This window comes from Heterocephalus glaber, unplaced genomic scaffold (genome assembly GCF_053883595.1).
Source record: "Heterocephalus glaber isolate CG9 unplaced genomic scaffold, H.glaber_assembly_v1.0 deba00001610, whole genome shotgun sequence".
Lineage (NCBI taxonomy): Eukaryota > Metazoa > Chordata > Mammalia > Rodentia > Bathyergidae > Heterocephalus > Heterocephalus glaber.
Genome location: NW_028258381.1, coordinates 39,085,787 through 39,104,598, shown reverse-complemented (window position 1 = coordinate 39,104,598; position 18,812 = coordinate 39,085,787). Strand labels below are relative to the sequence as shown.

General features: G+C 41.4%; 1 protein-coding gene across 1 annotated transcript in view; it reads left to right on the top strand.

Annotated features, from left to right (window-relative positions):
• The window catches only part of Baiap2l1 (BAR/IMD domain containing adaptor protein 2 like 1), an 89,999-nt gene that overhangs the window by 23,394 nt on the left and 47,793 nt on the right, over positions 1-18,812 (top strand). Inside the window, exons 2-3 of the mRNA XM_004840478.4 lie at positions 2,326-2,401; positions 6,074-6,160. Of these exons, the coding sequence (XP_004840535.2) occupies positions 2,326-2,401; positions 6,074-6,160 (163 nt within the window). The remainder of the gene's footprint in view (positions 1-2,325; positions 2,402-6,073; positions 6,161-18,812) is intronic.

Sequence of the window (18,812 nt, the reverse complement as noted above, 5' to 3'; positions counted from 1 at the left end):
GGCTACACTTGAAGATCACCAGGAGTTTGTGGAAGCCGTTTAATATGAAAGATGAATAGTAACCAATGAGGAAAAATAATCAGATAACATGGGGATCTGGAACAGAATAAAATACCAACAATTTATATTCAGATATGACAAGATACTGCATTCATAATCCAGGAATATGAGGACTTTTTTTGGTGGTGGTTTTCTGGCACTGAGAGTCAAACCCAGGGCCTTATGCAAGCTAGGCAAGCACTCTACCACTGAGCTACACCCAAGTCCTTTCTTTGAAACAGGATCTTGCTGAGTTGCCTAGATGGGGTTAAACTTGGCAATCCTTCTCCCTCAGCTTCTTGAGTAATTACCATGCCTCGCTAGGAGGATACTTTTAAAAAGGAGCACTCAAGAAACTTTAAAACACTCTTAGAAATTAAAAATACATCAAAAGCTTAAATAGAATTGGAATGTATAGAGGTATACATAAGCAGAGAAAAGATAAAATAGAGAATAAATCTGATGTGTAAAATCCTCAGCAGAGTTCCAGAAAGAATGAAGAACAGAAAGGAAACAGGAACATTTTCCAGGCTGAAAGACCTGATTTTCCACATGGCTAGGGTCCACCAAGTGTACAGTGAAGTAGATGGAAGAAACACCCACACTTAGACAGATGAGTATCCAGTTTTACAAAACAAGAATAAAGAGATGGCTTCCAGGAAATAACCTTTTAAAAAAGGGAGGGCCGGGGATGTAACTCAGTGGTTGCACTGCCTGCCTTGCAAGCGCAAGGTCACAAGTTCGATCCCCGGTACCACAAAAAATAAAAAAGGGAAAGCAGGGCCAGGGATTTAGGCCAGTGGCACCATGCCTGCCTTGCAAGCAGAAGATCCTGAGTTCGATCCCTGGTTGGCGGGGAGGGGGTCACATACAAATAAAAGAATAGCTGACTTCTCAGCAGCAAAATTGGATGTTAGAAACACCAGAGCAATATCTTAAAAATTCTAAGAAAATATTTCAATTTCTCACACTCTACCCAGCAAAATATCAAGTAGATGTCAAGGTAAAGGCAATTTCAAACATGGGGACGTAGGTTTCTCTTTCATGCATCATTTCTTAGGTCATTTTGGGGAAATGATCTGCAGCAGAAAGGAAGGAAGAGCTTTGAAGATGCGGATCCAGCTAATGAGAGCTGTTCACAGTCAACAGAGGGACATGCAAGGACGACAGTGTGACAGACCGAGGGACAGTCAAGCAGACTGAGCAAGAGGACAGGGAGCCCTTGTAGGAGGTTCTGGGGATAAAAAGTGGAATAGATTAGCTGACAGCTTTGTATATTTGAGAAATAATATTGATAAGCCTCTGCTAGATCTGACGGGACACATGGAAGAATTTAAGATAGATGCATAGAAAACAGCACAGGGAGGGGGAATGAGACAATTATTAATCCCAGGAGAAACAAAGACGCTTTACCAAAACAGAAAAGTTACGTTTAGTATATTCCTTACACTGTAGTGACCAGTATTTAGAGTCATAATAAACACTATTTACCAGAAAAATGACACTTAGGGCCGGGGATTTAGCTCAGTGGTTCTCCCACCTGCCTTGCAAGTGGAAGGACCTGAGTTCGATCCCTGGTACCAAAAAAAAAAGAAAAAGAAAAATGCCAATTAATTACTGTATATGAGAAAGGTCGAGGGGAGGGCAAGTGAGGTGTGGTATAGAGAGCTAGGTCCTCAGGTACTGTAGTAGACACCAGTAGTTTCTGTCCCCAGTTGAGTAATCAAGACTATTCAAAAGCATAAATGCAATAACAGCTTAATTACAAACATTCTTGGGAATAGGAACAGGGTTGGGAGAGGGATACATGGGTCATTTTTCACTGGGAACCTTCATCATTGTTTGATAAACAAGGCATCATGTGCTCTGCCAGTCCTAAGGGAGAACCTTTTTCTTCTGAAGGGTGCATGTATAAAGCATCTGCTCCTTTGGGTGTTAGGTACTTTCTCATTCTTACCTCCTGATCATTACAGACAGTGCACACTTGGGGAGTCGAGGCAGCAAGCCTTGCGTTTGGAATGATTAAGGCTGTTGGCAGTGATTAAGGCTATGTTCATAGATGAGACAGATACCCACAGTCACTGTGTTCTCAGTCATGAAGCCAGCACCATGGGAATGATTCATTTTCTGAACTTCAGACCTAGGCAGAGCGAAAGCAAATCTCTTAAAAGTTTCTATTCACTTAGCAGCCAAAACATTACCCTAATTATACATTAAGGTGAAATAGTTAGGTCACAGTTAGTCTACTATTTATTAATTTGTTTGTTTTCTGTGTTTGTTTGTCAGAATGTTATGGAACAGTTCAATCCTGGGCTACGAAATTTAATAAACCTAGGAAAAAATTATGAAAAAGCTGTTAATGGTAAGTCTTCTGTTTTTCTCAATTAATATACAGCACACATAAAAGTCACTCAGTAAATATTTTACTTATTTTAAGTGCTTAGCAAGCTGGGTGTGGTGGGGCATGCCTGTGATCCCAGTAGTTGGTAGGCTGAGGCAGGAGGATTGCTGCTCATTCAAGGCCAGCCTGGACTACATAGCCTGCCTCAAAAAAAGTGCTTAACATTGAATTTTAAAAATTTCTTTAGATGGTAGAAGTTATCTGTAATTTAATCGACAGAAGTATGCAGTGATAGTACATAATAATATTATTTGAAATGAGTGAACTGAATGGCAGTAAGGTTACTATTAGTGATGTATGTTAGCTATCAAATCATGCTTTTTGATATGGCTTTTTATTTCACTGCTAAAAACACATTTTCTACTTTTTACACCAAATTCTTTGTGAACTAATAACATGTGAAAATGTGTACTTATAACATTTGTATGTTAGTGTCTGGTGCACAGGTATTGTTTTCCTTTTTTTATATAGAAGAATTTCTTGCTTTTAGACATATCCCTTTTGAAAGTAACATGGGAAGTAGTATTTTTATCCTGAATGGAAAAACATCTAAATTAAAGATGGGACTTAGATTCTTATTTCAAAATATAGTAAGTGCTTCATGTAAAATGAATTTGAGTATTGGGATGTGCCTGTCTTTGGGAGCCAGAGTTGTTCTTTGGTTTGAAGAGGTTCTCTATGAGGAAGATAATATGCAGCCATATTATTTCCTTAAAAAGGTGAGTGCTATTATAACATATCAGTTATCACCTTAAAATGCTAACAATCACCAAATTCTAACCTGTTTGTCAAGATGATTCTCTCTGTATAGCAAGTGTTACCTCCCAAAATACTCCGGCTCTAGGTTCACCCTCCACCCTGATCCACTAAGACCACCAAGTAACATCAGTAGAACATTTAGTTTCCATCCACTTTAGATCTGAAGAAGGCTTCAGATCAATTTCATATATTTTACTTATTGTTCTCTTCTTTCCCTCTCCCATCACACCCCACCTTTGCTCGCTTCCTGTTGATAGTTTGAAACAACCCTTGGCCTTCCATTCTTCAGCACAGGTATGGCCCAGGACAGGGCAGTATGCTGGCTGGGCTCTGGGTGACAAGGAGCCCTCCTGTAGTCACCAGGAAAAGTGAACTGCCTATTTACTTTCTTCTGCCTCACCGTGCTTTTTTGGCTGAGGCTTTGGGTATCAGGAAAACAGCAGGTCTGGGATGGTCCTTCCTCCCAACAGGGTCAGTGCCTTCTCCAGAGAGCAGTGGCCTGGCATTGCTGACTCTCCCCTGATGATTGCTAGATCCCAAGGCCACAAAATCATTGCTGTAGATGAACCTGTAGATGAAGGAAATCACTATGACTTGCAGTGGGCTTTTTGTTTATTTGCTTGTTTTGTCTTTGTTGCTTTCTTTATAGCATGAGCTGCCTCTCTGAGACAGAGTTACAGGGTGAATCAGTGACCTACCTGCAGCTTACCTTTCTGCTAGAAAGGCTTCTCCCAAAAGGGCTCTTACCACTTTAACACCTCCTGAGATTGTTCTGCCCTCTCATAAGTATTCCTAGAATTTCTGCCCACCATCTGATTGTGGTTTTGCTTAAACCACTGAGAAACTGAAATACATTTATAAGAATTTGAAGTACAGTTCAGGCTGCCACCCAGATTCACAGTCAACAGTTAGTTACATTAGAATTCGGGATAACATGGCTGAAAGTGTTGTTTTGACCAGTGCACAGGAATCTGAGCAGTAGGGATTGGTGTGGACTGGAGCAGGCAGGAAGCCTTGCAGGAGCTGAGCTAGCCAACAGACGTTGGTATTCAGCCGGCAGAAACTACTTCTGATGGAAAAGACAGCACTCCAGCTGGGACCCACACTGGCCTGGTGAAATGCTGAAAGGGAGCAGGTGGGATTAGGCCAGCAGACATGAGGACTTGAATGTCACATCTGTCATCCATTGCTGCACAACAAACTGCCCTCAAATTTTGTGACTTAAGATCACAGTTTATTATCTCTCTTATAAAGGGCAGTTCTCTGACCCCCGGGGCTCACTTCTGCTGCTTCAGTCAGCTGGACTCAGGGCTGGGGCTGAGGCATGCTCTCACCCCTTCAGGGAGGCCACACTACATCTCACACTGTGGTAGTGGCATCCCGAGAGTCCAAGCCCCAATACCTGGCATTTACCAAGCCCCGGAGGGAGTTATGCTTGCTGATAGCACACTAGCCAAAGCAAGTCACATGGCCAAACCACCTGTAAGTATGGAAGGGAACTCACAAGCTGAGAATTCTGGGAGGAATGAGTCATTGAAGATCATTATGTAATGTGAAAAATCTTCTGTGGGCTCCAGGGAGCCGAGGCTTGTGCTATGGGCAGTGGAGGCCGTTGAAGGCTTTTGAGCAGAACAGCCGATGAAACTATAGTCTAAGGAAAAATTATCTGGCAGGGGTATGTAGACTAATCTAGATAAATACCACTGAAATTGAATTAATGTGCTTCATTCTTTATAATAATAAGTAGGGGAAACTATCTTAATATGTTCACAAAGGAGGGCAAAATTGTGAAGATAATAAGTTTGAATTAGTTCTGGATAAGTTATATAATTTTTAAGTTAATTCAGGTTTATCATAAAAGCAAAGATACTTTACAAGACCGAGAAGGTTACATGGCTTTAACGTAAGTCAGCAGTTAATACTTTCAATTCAATGTGTGGATCCAAACCAGAATTTTTGTTTAAATATAGTGTAACTCTGCATGCCATTCTCCACTTTTTAGTTTATCAGTGCTTTACAATTTAAAATCTTCATTCCAAAACACATATATTAACATGACAGCTTATTGGCTACACACCTTGTTTTGAGGCGGAGTCATTTTTTCTTCAGTTCCTGCTGAGACCAGAGAGTCAAAAAGCACTATACTTTATGGGCCAGGGATTTAGCTCAGTGGTTCCTCTGCCTGCCTCACAAGTGGAAGGTCCCGAGTTCAATCCCTGATACCAAAAAAACCCAAAAAAGCACTATACTTTAAAACTGAGGAAGTAAAGTGCCTTAGTAGGAGTTGTACATGCTGCTGCTGACTCACCCCTGACCTTGGGGATGTCCCAGAATATCTCCACTCCACCCCCTTAGCAGGGGCTGATAACCGTTGTCTCAACATTATCAGGTAGATTAAGTAATGACCTGAAAAGGTCATTTTTCTATACAAAAGCTAATTGTGACTGTTCCTTTTATAATTGCACTTTAAGGGGATCCATAGTTTTATAAAATAATATAGTAAAGCATTAAATTTCCTAAGGTTATCTTGACATATAGTAAAAGCCATAACTTAGTTCTTAAGACTCTATAATAAATGCTGAAATAGATAAATTTGTCATGAGCGTGCTATTATTTTGGCCTACAATTCCACCCCTGGACCTGTATGTGAATTAATTCTGTGCCGCTTTCATACCTTGCTTTTATGTTTCCTTTAAAATCTACCTTTTAAGAATATATTCATTAAAATTGAGGAAAAGTACTGTAGTAGAGCAGCCTATAGTTGTCCTGCCAGGAAAAGAGATAGGACAAGAGACTGAGCGATGTTTGGGGGAAAGCAACCCCGAGTGTCCCTCCTTTCCTGGGTGATGACTGTGTGTCACTTCTCTTGTCTAGCTATGATCATGGCAGGAAAAGCCTACTACGATGGAGTGGCCAAGGTCGGTGAGATGGCCTCGGGGTCCCCCGTGTCAACTGAGCTGGGTGAGTCAGCCGTCTGTTACATAAGCTTCCCTTGCCATCCTGGACACCCTGGACAGGGTATGAGGCGGCCCCGGTGGAGAATGGAAAGGAGAGCTGGCCAGGCACGCCGTAGTCCACACTCACCCTTGTCTGCGGAGCTGCAGGCCTGACTGGGCGTTGGGCCTAGCCTGCAACCTGAGGGCCAAGTCAGGGGCTTCCCAGCTCTTCTAGTAACTTGGGCTCCTGCCTCCGGCCCTGGGGCTCTCACCTGTGGCCTCTGACCCCCCTGATTAGCAAGCCCGAGGAGCTCTGACCTACATTCTGAACCCGAGGAGGTGGGTGAGCCATGCCTCTGGCCAGGCCGGTGCTTCCTGTGACTCAGCTCACAGAAAACCCAGCTCCTTACATTGCACTCTCGGCTCTCACCACTTCCACAGCCGCTCTCAGTTGTGATTTTTCCGGTTTTGCTGGTGTGAATTGCTCTCCTGTGCAGGCAGAGGGTGGCCGCACCCTGGGCAGCAGGCAGGGCCGAGGGAGGCTGGGTTTCTATTTACAGAGCCATTTCACTGTTACTGTCTCCTGCAGGGGAAGGTCTAGCTTTTAAATAGCCCCACACATGACCCTCATTTTTAAAACTTGTTGAATATTTTACTGTACATATTGAAAATATTTGTGATAATTCGAAAAGTTCAGAAAACCAGGGGAGAAGAATAGTAAAGAGTGTGTGCATTTGTGTGTATGTGTGCGCGTGTGCGTTTGTGTCTGTGTGTGTGTGTGTGTGTGTTTTCTGAAGAACAAGCTTATCTCCAGTTAAAAAGTGGGAAGGGCAAGTTGAGGAGCAGGGTACCACCACAAAGTTGGGTTATAATGCGCACCTTTGGTGTCATGTTGTCTTAAGACTCATACTGACCTGTCGGAGACTGCGGCCCAGTCAGAGGCTCCATAACCAGCAGGGCAGGGAACTGGACTCATCCTCATTCCCCACAGCGTTATGCTCGAGAGTTCATGAAGCTAGTCAGAAGGTAGACTGTGCTCCTGAAATGATGATGTATGATGAATAAGCCGATACTTCTGCATTTAATACAGTCGCTTACGTGCAGAAGTTTTGAAATCCAGACTTGGTGCTGCAGGGGTCATGACTTCCGTGTGTGCTGCCGACAGCCGACCTATGGAAAGTCTATTCTAAGCATGATCAGTTTAACAACTGCAGCCAGCCATGTGTAGACCCAGACAGATAGCAAACCGTAGGACATTTTGGAGAGTAGCTGAGATGATTATAGGGTTCCAGAAATAGAACTAAATTAACAAGAAACATCCTATTTGTGTCAGGCATCAGAAAAACATAATATAACCTTTACATTAAAATATATGGTGCTGTGACTCACTGCTATTCAGTTTGCCTTTTTAATGTTTTATGGGTCTTGCCACTGTTTAAATAAGACTTCTGTTCCACACCTTGCTTTATTCAGCTGAGTTCATAACGTTGAATCAACTATTTCCACAGCAACAATGTTGGTACAAACACAAACTTGAAGCTCCAGTTTCCATAAGGAAACTATGTTGAGGTGGTGAAGTTTCTTTGGTGTAAACATATTCAGAGGGGATAGAAATGACTTTTGCTTTTAGTTGTTTTTTTTTTTTTGCAAGATCTCATTTTGCTTATGTTTACTATCTCACAGTTGCTAGTTTTCTTTTACAGCAATTCCATGATAAAATGCTACCTCAGTAAGAGTTGCTTTTGGAGCCCTAATGTTAATCTCTTTTGACTTGCATAGGTTTCATTTTGTTGCTATTAAAGTTTAGACTCTATATGCAAGAGTAGTAAACAATTAATTTTTTTAAAAGCCAGGTGTGGTGGCTCACGCCTTATCCCAGCACTCTAGGAGTTTGAGACAGGAGGATCCCAAATTCTAGGCCAGCCCAGGCAATTTAGTGAGACCCTGTCTTAAAACAAAAAAAATAAGAAAAAGAGCTGGGATATAGTTCAGTGTGAAAGCCCTGGGTTCAATTCCCAGTACTGCCAAAAAAAACAAAAACAAAAAAAGATCAAAGTAGATTGTATTTTTCTTGTTTTTAAAGATTTTCTTGTACAGTTATTGCCTTTTTGGTACTGGTACTCATAACTCTTATGAAATTTATGTTATAAATTTTGTATAAGCTTGGAGAGATATTACATATGTGAAGATCTTGAATTATTTCAAATTTTTCCCTTAATATATCTTTTGGATTCAACTCTATTAGTAAAAATAGAGCTCCAGCAGTACTACTGCTGATTTCCAGCTGTGGATATTTACTTTGTTTGTGTTTGGTTTTGGAGACAAGGTTTCACTAGACAGTTTTCGCTGTCCTTAAAGTGGATATGGAGCCCAGGTCCCCCTCACCCTTCTGACTGCTGGGATCACAGGCGCGAGCCACCACCCCGGCTGATTCAGACATTCCCTTCTGGAATCAGCTCACCTATTGCTGTCTGAATAATTAGGATGCTTTTCCCCAAGAGTTACAAAATACCCAACTAATGGTGACTTAAGCAATAAACACGCTTATTATAAGCCAAGAGTAGAAGTTATCAGTTAATCGTCACCAAGAGCCAGGTTCAGATCTCTTCTCATCTTCACGCCCTTCCTCTTGTGGTACCAAGATGGCTGCCATTCTGGCCATCACACCTCTCTTCCCTTGTCTCCAAAGACAGAAAGGAGAATCTCTTCTCAAAGCCCCAGCATAGAGCCCCTCATGTCCTGTACCCCAATTTATCTACTTTTTTTGGTACCAGGGATCGAACTCGGGACCTTGCACTTGCTAGGCAGGCGGCGGAACCACTGAGCTACATCCCCGGCCCCAATTTAAATTATCTGCCACCATGAGGAGTTGCCAGAAAGGCTTTCCTGGTATGGTTAGCTGAGGGTTACAGAGAGGAGGGGACATGGTCTTAGGAAATGGCACGAGGATGGCCCCACATCAGGCATCTCTGGCATTAGGGTCTGGTTTCAGCAGCCTTTGATGAAGGGGAAGGCATTGTGCAAATGTGGCCGCTCCGGCTGTTCACTGGGAGTTCCCGTTCCTTCTGTTTGCACTTGTCTGACTGGAATGTCTCTTGTGTGGCTGGTGTGTGATCCTCCGACAGTGTCTCTCTTGTTTCTCCTGCGTCCTCTGACTTCTCTCCTAGAAGACCACAGGCATCTTTCCCAGTCTATTCCTTTTTGGAAGTGCAAACCCAAACACAGAGGAAGAAGTTGGGCACTGGAATAGTTTTGGAGTTTTCTACCCATTTGTGTCTTTTCCAAGCCTTAGAGTATCTTGTGATCTTGATTCTCCTGTCTGCCTCTCACCTTCCGTTTCTCCACTGTTGTTTTCTCTGCCAGTTTCCACAGCGGCTGGTCAGCGGCTGCTTTCCCTTGTGCTCCCCCCAGTCTTGAGATTGAAAATTAGGGGAACGGAGAAAAACCATTTATTGTTATGTATCCTTCCAGTGTTTTCTTCCGGCGAGGGTGTTGTCATGTAGTGTGCCTGCAGCTGTCTGTGTGACTCTTTCCCGGGAGCCGCCTAAGACTGACTGCGTTCACACAGTGAGAGTAGTAACAGCACACACTGAGCACTTGCTCTGTGCAAGGCCCAAGCCAGTACTGTGTGTGTGTGTGGTGTCAGCATTCAGTTCTCACAAGAGCCTTGTGCGTTGGGTGTAGGTTCCTGGGCCATCTCTCTTACAGACAAGGCCCAGAGGGGAGATGCGTTGCCCCAGAACACTCATGCTAGTCAGTGGTCTTATCTCAAGTCTCAGCTCTTCACTTCGCTGAGGCAAGGGGAAGAGGAAGGAGCCAGCCAAGAAAGGGATCACTGAAGAGGAAGACCATGGGATCCCCACAATGGAGTCTTTTCAAGAAGATGAAGGAAGAGTTATTAGTAGTGACAGTGGAGCTGGCTAATGTAGTATTAGCAGTAACCAGTCCTTTTGGAAACAGTTTTACTAGGGTCCTGACCTTAAATGCCAGGTGTCAAGAGGTTAGAAATAATGGAATTCCAGAGAAGTAACACACATGCACAAATAAATGCACACCCATGCACGCGCACACACACACACAGAGGCATGTGCTATTCCTCTGTGCTACTCTTAGAAGTATTGCTTAGCAGCTGGGTGTGGTGACACACCCCTGTAATCCCAGCTCTCTGGGAGGCTGAGCAGAAGGATCACAAGTTGGAGCCCAGCATGGGCAACTTAGCAAGACCCTGTCTCAAAAGAAAAATTCAAAAAGGGCTAGGGTTGTAACTCAGTGCAAAGGCACAGGACTCAATCCCTAGAACTGCTTTAAATTTAAAACTAATCATTTTTAAAAAGCAAACTGCCTGTCCACCACACACACAAAAAAATGTTGCTTAGCTTTTGTACTACAGTGCTTCCATCCAGAAACTCAGGTCTTAAGGGGCCACTCTGTTACCATGTGCCAGGTACTATACTTTATCCATTACCTCGTTTCATCCTCATAGCCACTGGGTGAGTTTTCCCGGGTGGTCTGGAGGGTCCAGGGGATTGTTACAGGTCCTGAGAGTAAGCTGGGTGATCACCTCCTCCTACAGAGTCAGAGGTGACCTCACTGGATGACCACACTGGCCACTCATCCCCAAGATGTGCTTTGCAGCCAAGCAAAACTGGGACAGGGGTTGTGGAAGCCGCTCCCCCAGGGCGGTCAGGACTTCTTGCTGCCTGGGTGCAGAGTGCACTGTGCCCTCCTGGAGCCCAGGAAGGATCCAGGGCAGCAAGGCCAGGGCACACTTTACTTACCTCAAAACTACCACGTAGTAGGCTGCCTGTCACTGAGAGATGTTCCGTAAGGGTCCCCTTGTTCCATCGCTGCTGTCAAACTTGTGCTGCAACTCTGACGAACGCTTCACCTTTATGATGGACATTCTTCTGTCAAGTGGGTAACGTGAGCCTGTAAGAATATGCATTTCCCTTGATTATTCTTGATCATCCATGCCTCAGTTGTTTAGTTCTCTCCACTGTATCTTTGTTTTCTATTTCATTAATCTCTTTTCCTATATTTATTTTCTTCCCTCTATCTTTAGGATAACTCTATTCCTTTCCTCATTTCCTAAATGGTGCGTTTAACCCAATAATTTTACGTAGAGGCAGTCCTGGCTTTTCATGGTAATAGGACCATAAGAATGACTATGCAAGTTGAAACAGTGTAGTCATCCTAATATTCAGTGGAGAAAATTATGTTCATTTTTTTACTTTTAAAATGTCAAAAATATTTTAAGCTCTTATTATCGTTATAATGTATAGGGAAATGAAAAACTAGTAAAATTGGTATTTAATTATACACTGTAATTGAAATCATTAGAAACGTTAGAAATTAGTGTTTTGGGCTGTAAAGAATTATTAAGTAATTTTAATAACACCACCTTCTTGTGTATAACTAAGAATGTGGGATGAGCATTTGTTCTGTGCTTTAGCAAATAATTATACTCCTTTCTAGGTTTGAATCAATCAAGATATGTAAGAAAAAATAAGCCTAATTTCTCCTATTATACTCTCATAGCCCAGAACACTGCTGTGACCAAATGTTTAGCAGGCAGTGGTCACACCATGCAAACAGTTCTGCATGGGACCGCAGCTGGGCTCCTCACATTCCACCCACCTGTCATTACCTACTTGAGCACAGGGGCAGATCCCACTGGTAGAGGCCAGCCCACAAGGCAGTTCTGTTTCAGAACCAACTGCAGTGATAGGGTGTCGTCCGTACTTCTGAGCCGTCGGCTGTACACTGGGATTCCCACTGACTCCGCCTGGGGCTTAACAAGCTTGCTGGAGCAGCTCACAGAACACAGGGAAACACCTCCTGCTGGTCCTATGTATAGGAGTTTACAAAGGAGTCAGACAGAGACTCTTAGAACGAAGTGAAATGGGAAGGGTGAGGAGCTTCAGCACCTTCCCAGGTGTGCCAGGCTCCAGGAACCTCTGCCTGCTCAGCTCTACAGAAGCTGCCTGAGTCTAGTCCGTTGGGATTCTTTAGGAAGCCTCATTACAGAGCCGTGGTGGACTAAATCATCAGCTGGTGTCCTGACAGCCCGCCCATCTTGAGTCTAACCTGAGCCCCACCCTTGGTCGACTCATTAGCACACCAGAAGGCGCTTACTGCTCAGAGACTGAGTCCAAGCACCACAGGAGCTGCGTGCTAGGAAACAGCAAAGACCACGTATTTACTTGCCGGTGTCACAAGCAGCTTCCAGTGATTTCGGTATCACAGAATATCTTCAGGGGTTCCTTAACATGAAGAGAATTTTTGCTGCATTATTCTCTTTGAAACATCTTCATCCTTTTCATTACAGCCACTGTCTTCAGTGAGGTTGATAAATTTGAGCCCCATTCGATTCCTGTGGCTGCACATCCAGTCTCTGAAACCACAGCAGTATCAGCATCCCTAGTCATCTATGTCTTCCCTACACCATTGACATTTGGCCCAGCATTACTACTTTTTAATTTCTTTTGCTGCACTTTCAAGTTTTCTGGCTAATTCGTCTTTCAATTATTCATTTTTGTAACATGTCACCTGGATTAACACAGGGAGATCAGGAAACAGCTACACACTTAGCTATCTCTGCATATTCTATTTGCTGGCCTTAGACCAATACCACACTGTCTTACTGTGAGGGCATAATAAGTCTTGGTGACTAGTAGTGAAGTTGTCTGGCCTTGCTCTTGTTCAAGATTGTCTTGAGTATTCTATTTTTTCTTCTTATGGAGCTAGGGATAGAACCCAGAGCCTCATGCATGCTAGGCAAGGGCTCTAACACTGAGCTGTATCCCCAGCCCTTGTCTTGGGTGTTGTAGAACCTTTCTATTTACTAATATTTTAGAATCAGCATATCAATTTCCATTTTTAAAAAAATATCTTGAGATTTTGACCAGAAATACATGGAGCATTAACATCTTAATATTCAATATATGAAAATGTTGAATCCTTTCATTTATGTGAGACATTTACTTTCTGGGGTTTGTTTGCTTGGTGGTTTGTTCATTTTTCGAGGCAGCATCTCACTATGTAGTTTAGGCTGGCCTTGAACTCATTATGTAGCCCTTAAACTTTGGGCAGTCCTCCCTCATCAGCTGGGATTAGAGGCATGTGCCACCTTACCTGGCTTTAATTTCTGTGTTTTTCACTGTAGAAGCCTTGAACATTGTTATATACTCATCTTAGACACTCATGGTAGGTTTTTTTCTATCATAAACAACATTTTAAAATTTTTATCATCTACTTGCTAGTTCCATTAAGTTTTTAATTTCAGGGACTCATTACTGTAAATTTTATTTAGTGTAGTTCTTTTTAAATCTGAAAATTTTCAACATATTTTTATAATAGTTTAAGGGACAATTCACATATAACTCACCCATTTAAAATACACAGTTCAAGTTGAGTGTGTAGTACAGTGATCGAATGCATGGCTTATATGCATATGGCCCTGGGCTTGATTCCCCAGCACCAAAATGAATTAGAGAACTCATTGTTTACTGTGTTCACAAAGTCGTGCAAGTATCGCCACAGTCAACTTTAAAATATTGTCGTCACCAGGAGGAAACTATACCTTTTAGCAGTCACTTCCTATGTAATCCCAACTGTGGCCATATGCAACAAGTCCCGTACTTTCCACCCTGTAAATTAATGCTGGGCATTTCATATAAGTGGAACAATACAGTATGCAGCCTTTTGTGCTTGGCTTCTTTTATTTAGTGTGATGATTTCAAGGTTTATTCATATTGTCATATGTCTCAGTACTTCATTTCTTTTTATGGATGAGTAAAATACTCTTATTCAAATTGTGCATCTATCATCTGAAAATCTGAAACTTTAAGTGTCAACATGTCTCTGCAGGAGAAAGCTCCACGCCTGGCTTCACAAGGTGGGTTCCAGTCAAAATGCAGGTACATCAAATAGGCTGTATAAAATGACCTTCAGGCTATGTACATAAGGTATATATGAAACAAATGAATTTCATGATTAGACATGGATCACATCCCCAAGATACCCCACTATGTATATGCAAATATTCCAAAATCTGGAATCCAAAACACTTATATTCCCAAGCATTTCGGTTTAGAGATACAGGGTGTGCCCTGTATAGATTATGACATATTTATTTTATTTATCCATTTACTAGTTAAAGAACATTTGGGTTGTTTCCATCTTTTAGCTATTAAAAATAATGCTATAAGAGCTGGGGATTTAGCTCAGCGGTGCTGTGCCTGCCTTGCAACCACAAGGTCCTGAGTTCGATCCCTGGTATTGGAAAAAATAAAATAAAATAATGCTACAAACACTCATATACAAATTTTGTGTTTACTTTTCCTTCCCTTGGTTGTATATTTAGGAGTGGAATTGCTGGCTCCTATAGTAATTCAAACTTGAACTTTCAGAGGATCTGTCTGACTCTTACAAAACGTGCCATTTTATATTCCCACCAGCAGTGTATGAAGGTTCCAGTTTCTCTACAACCTGGCCAACACTTGTCACTGTCTAAAGCTTTGTTTGGCGGTGCTGGGGATTGAAGCCAGGGCCTTGCAAATGCCAGGCAAGTGCAGTACCACTGAGCTATGCCTCAGCCCTTTTTACAGTTGTTTTGTTTTTTATTGTCACTCTCCTAGTGAATGTGAAGTGGTTTTCATTCTCGTTTCTCTTGTGACTAGTTATAGCGAGCATCTTCTCATGTTTATACTGGCCATTCATGTATCGTCTGTGGAGCAAGATCTAGTCAGATCTTTTGTCCATTTTAAATTCAGTTATCTTTTTATCATTGAGTTTACAAGTTGGTTTTTAATAAAGTTTTGTTGTTTGTCTTTATCATTTATGTAATAGTTCCATTGTTTAAAGTTCTTGAGGGTCTAATCCTGCTGATGCTGTTACTGGGTCTCCTGGGTCTCATTCATGAAGGATTCTTCTCTGAGGGTTCTGTTAAGTCATCTTTTTGTTCTCTTCCATCTATGGATAGTGTAGAAGTTTCGCTACTGGAAATCACCAAAAAATGAAAAGGAGAAAAGCCAAGTGCTGAGAAAGCTTCTATGGGTCCTTGATATGGGGTCCTTCTATGGGTTCTTAAGCTTTGCTTAAGAAGCATTGTAATGTAATTATGTAATGTAAGCATTTACATTGTAATGTAAACATGCAAAGTTTGAAAGTTACTGCAGTTATCTAAAATATAATAATGACAGATGTAAGTTATCTACTATTCTCCCAGACATGCACTTCATCTTCCCAAGACCTCTATTCTTTTTGTCTTTGTTTTTTATTTTTATTTTTGGTTAAGTCAATTTTTATAATTTTTTCTTAAAAATAAAAGGTTGAGCCAAGCATGGTGGTTCACGCTCATAATCCCAACATTCCAGAGGCTGAAGCCAGAGGATCACTGCAAGTTCAAGGCCAGCCTGGGCTACATAGTGAGTCTGAGACCCCACCTCAAAAAAAAAAAAGTTAAAAAAAAAAGTTGTTTTTAAAGTCTATTCTATTATAGAAAATATCCAGAAAATGTGTCATTGGTTTTTTTAATTGTATTTGAAAATACCAACAAATTGATGATGTTAGGAAATAGCAAATTCTGGCCATTTTTAAGCTAATACTCTCATTTATTGAAGATAATAGCATATATTTTTAAGTCTCTTTCAAATTCATTTTGCCAAAGTACCACATTTTACCAATTATACCTAACTGCAGGGGTAACCAAACTACAGCCAGAGGCTGGTCAGCTCTTGTTTCTAAATAGTTTTATTGAAACGTGACCACACCTGTTTTTTCATGTATTATCTGTGGTGGCATCGAGGCTATCTATAATGGCAGAGTTGAATGGTTGGAGCAGAAGTCTGGCCCACAAAGCCTAAAATGTCATGATCTGGCCCTTTATAGACCCTTGGTTACCCACACAGTGGAAGTATGAGTGGTCCTATGAAGGGTTTAATATCCTTTTCTCCAAAGAAAAAACAGTTTCTTAGTAACATCCGTCCAGATCCCTGGGTTTAACAAACATTCCACAGCATGATTCTAGCCATCGCTGTAGTGTAAGAAGCTCAGGTCCTTAACCACTTAGCCTTCTGCAGGGAACAGCCAAAACCTAGAGCTGTGTGGACAGAATGTGGCAGGTCAGCCTGTCATGCTCTGTGTCAATTTGATAAATAAAAAGTTACAGGATCGAATTCGTGCGGCTCTGTGTCGTCAGGGAGTCCCTGCAGACACACACAGATCTTCCCCGTGCGCACGCGTTCAGCTCGGGCAGTGTACGGTCCTGACCCAGAAGCACTCCTTTAAACAAGGAAACAGATTTGAGTAGACTTCCACTTTTGTCCTTAAATCAACCCATGTTATTTTTAAAACTTAGAAAACATTGAAAAGTTGAAAAGGAAAATAGAAATGGTCAGGGGAAAATGTCTTGACAAAATATTTGAAAGAATTTTTTAGTTTATTTTTTCATCTTTAAGCAGAGAAAAGTAAAGTTCTCATTTCTCAAAAACTAAAAGACTTTCTTTGAGGAGTTTATAAATTTGCTTTGAGTTCCTTACAGCTTACTGTAGAGAAATTTAGGCTTTTACTTTGTTCCAGTTTTGTCAGCTATTCCATTATTTTGAACCATTTATTCAATTGTTGGGTCAGTTCCTTAAATTGGGCACAAAATAGATTTTATCTTCTCACCATCAGGGAACCTAGAACATTGGAGGCATTATTGATAGGATGTTTAAAGGTCATGCAACTTTGGAAAAATACTGTTTTGGTGATACTCAAAATCCAGCTTGACAATCGTGGTCTTTAAAAAATGAGAGCAAACAAATTCTGAAAGGTTTTAAAAGATATGTTACTAATTCACAAAAACATCACAAATACGGGCCGGGGCTTTAGCTCTGTGGTTCTGCTGCCTGCCTCGCAAGCACCAGACCCGAGTTCGATCCCCGGTACCAAAAAAAAAAATTACAAATACATCCCTATTATCTAAATAAAAGAAATCATACTAGAGTCAGTGAGAGCAGTGCTGAGCCAAAGCAGTTATTATTGACCAAATTACTTGATCTTTTGGTTACAGATGAGGCTCCCTTTCTTTTGAGACAAGGTCTTGCTATATAGTTCAGGTTGCCCTTGACCCAAATCTGCCTGCCTTGACCTCCTGAGTGCTGGGTTGCAGGTGTGCACCACCACACCTGGCCCAAGGCTCACTTTAAAGAGATGAAAGCCCTTCCTACAAGAGTAGGAAAGAAACAATAGAGGGTTCATTTTATTTACTTCACAGTCCCTGCTGGGCGTTAGGCACTGTTCTAAGTACCTCACATCAACTCCTGCAGACAGACCTATGAAGTATGCTGTTAACATTTCCATTTTACAGATGTGAAAACTGGGCTTCAAAGAGTGGCTCCTGAGATCACCCAGCCATTAGTAGCTATGATTCATTTGATCACAGGCAGCCTGCCAGCCATGTGATCTATTGTGCCAATTTAATTTTCTATATGTCAAAAAAATAGGCTTTTCTGACATGGTTTATTTTATGCCTGTCAGACTAGCCTGTCCTTTATGGCTCAGCAAATTAAAGATTTTGTTAAGTAGCAAGCCATCATGTCGTCTTATATTTTTAGGATATGTGAGAATAAGTCTATATTTTGTGTTTCCCTGAGACATAGTCAAGATTGTATAGTTTTTACTTTGGAGCATTTGTGGCATGACCATTTATCCTAACTTTTTTTATTATGCAATTCAGATTGGGATTTGGAAAAAATTTTGTGTTCCTGGAATCAGGCCCAAGGTCTTGTCTTCAGAGACCTTGAAAGTAACTATCCTCCAGCTGGGGATTTAGCTCAGTGGTTCCATTGCCTGCCCTGTAAGTGACTATTCTTATCTCAGTTTTTATCTTGCTGTTGCTTACACAACATGTTTTTGTCCCTTTTGGGCCAGACCAGATCTTAGCTATAAATTATAAAGAAAATAGGCTTATAATTTATAAATGTGTAACTTATAAAGTCTATATTTTCCGTAAACCACACAAGTCCATATATATCCTATAGGCATATTGGTATAAGTATATATAAATTCCTGAGACTTTACAATTTGTATTATAAATTGTATTTCTTTCATTCTTTCTTTCTTTCTTTGTTTTTGTTTTTTTGAATCAGGGTCTCCCTTTATAATGCAGACTGGCCTCAAACTAGCTGCAATCCTCCTGCCTCAGCCTCCCAAGTGCTGGGATTACAGGTGTGCACCACCATGCCTGGCTTGTATTATAAATTGTATTTCTTGGTTTTTTTCTTTCTTGGTACCGGGGATCGAACTTGGGACCTTGCACTTGCCAGGCAGGCGGCAGAACCACTGAGCCAAATCCCTGGCCCTAAATTGTATTTCTTTATCAAAGTTGTTATAAGAAAAGTACTCTTCTCAGTTCTGAAGTGTCTGCATGTATACATTCAATAACTAGTAATGACTACATATATCAAAGCTAGCTCGTCAGGTCAAGAGTAGTCAATTTAACATTTAATGCTTCCATTGTGTGCTTGGCACATCCTAAATAGAAATCTACAACGACATTGCCTACTTTTCATTATACTTTATTATACCTGCCCATTCCCTGAATCTTTGAATTTTGAAGTATGCAAACAGAAACTTACCATGTTTAAACCACATGTTCACAATTTGTCAAATTTGACCTTTTCTCCTTAAAG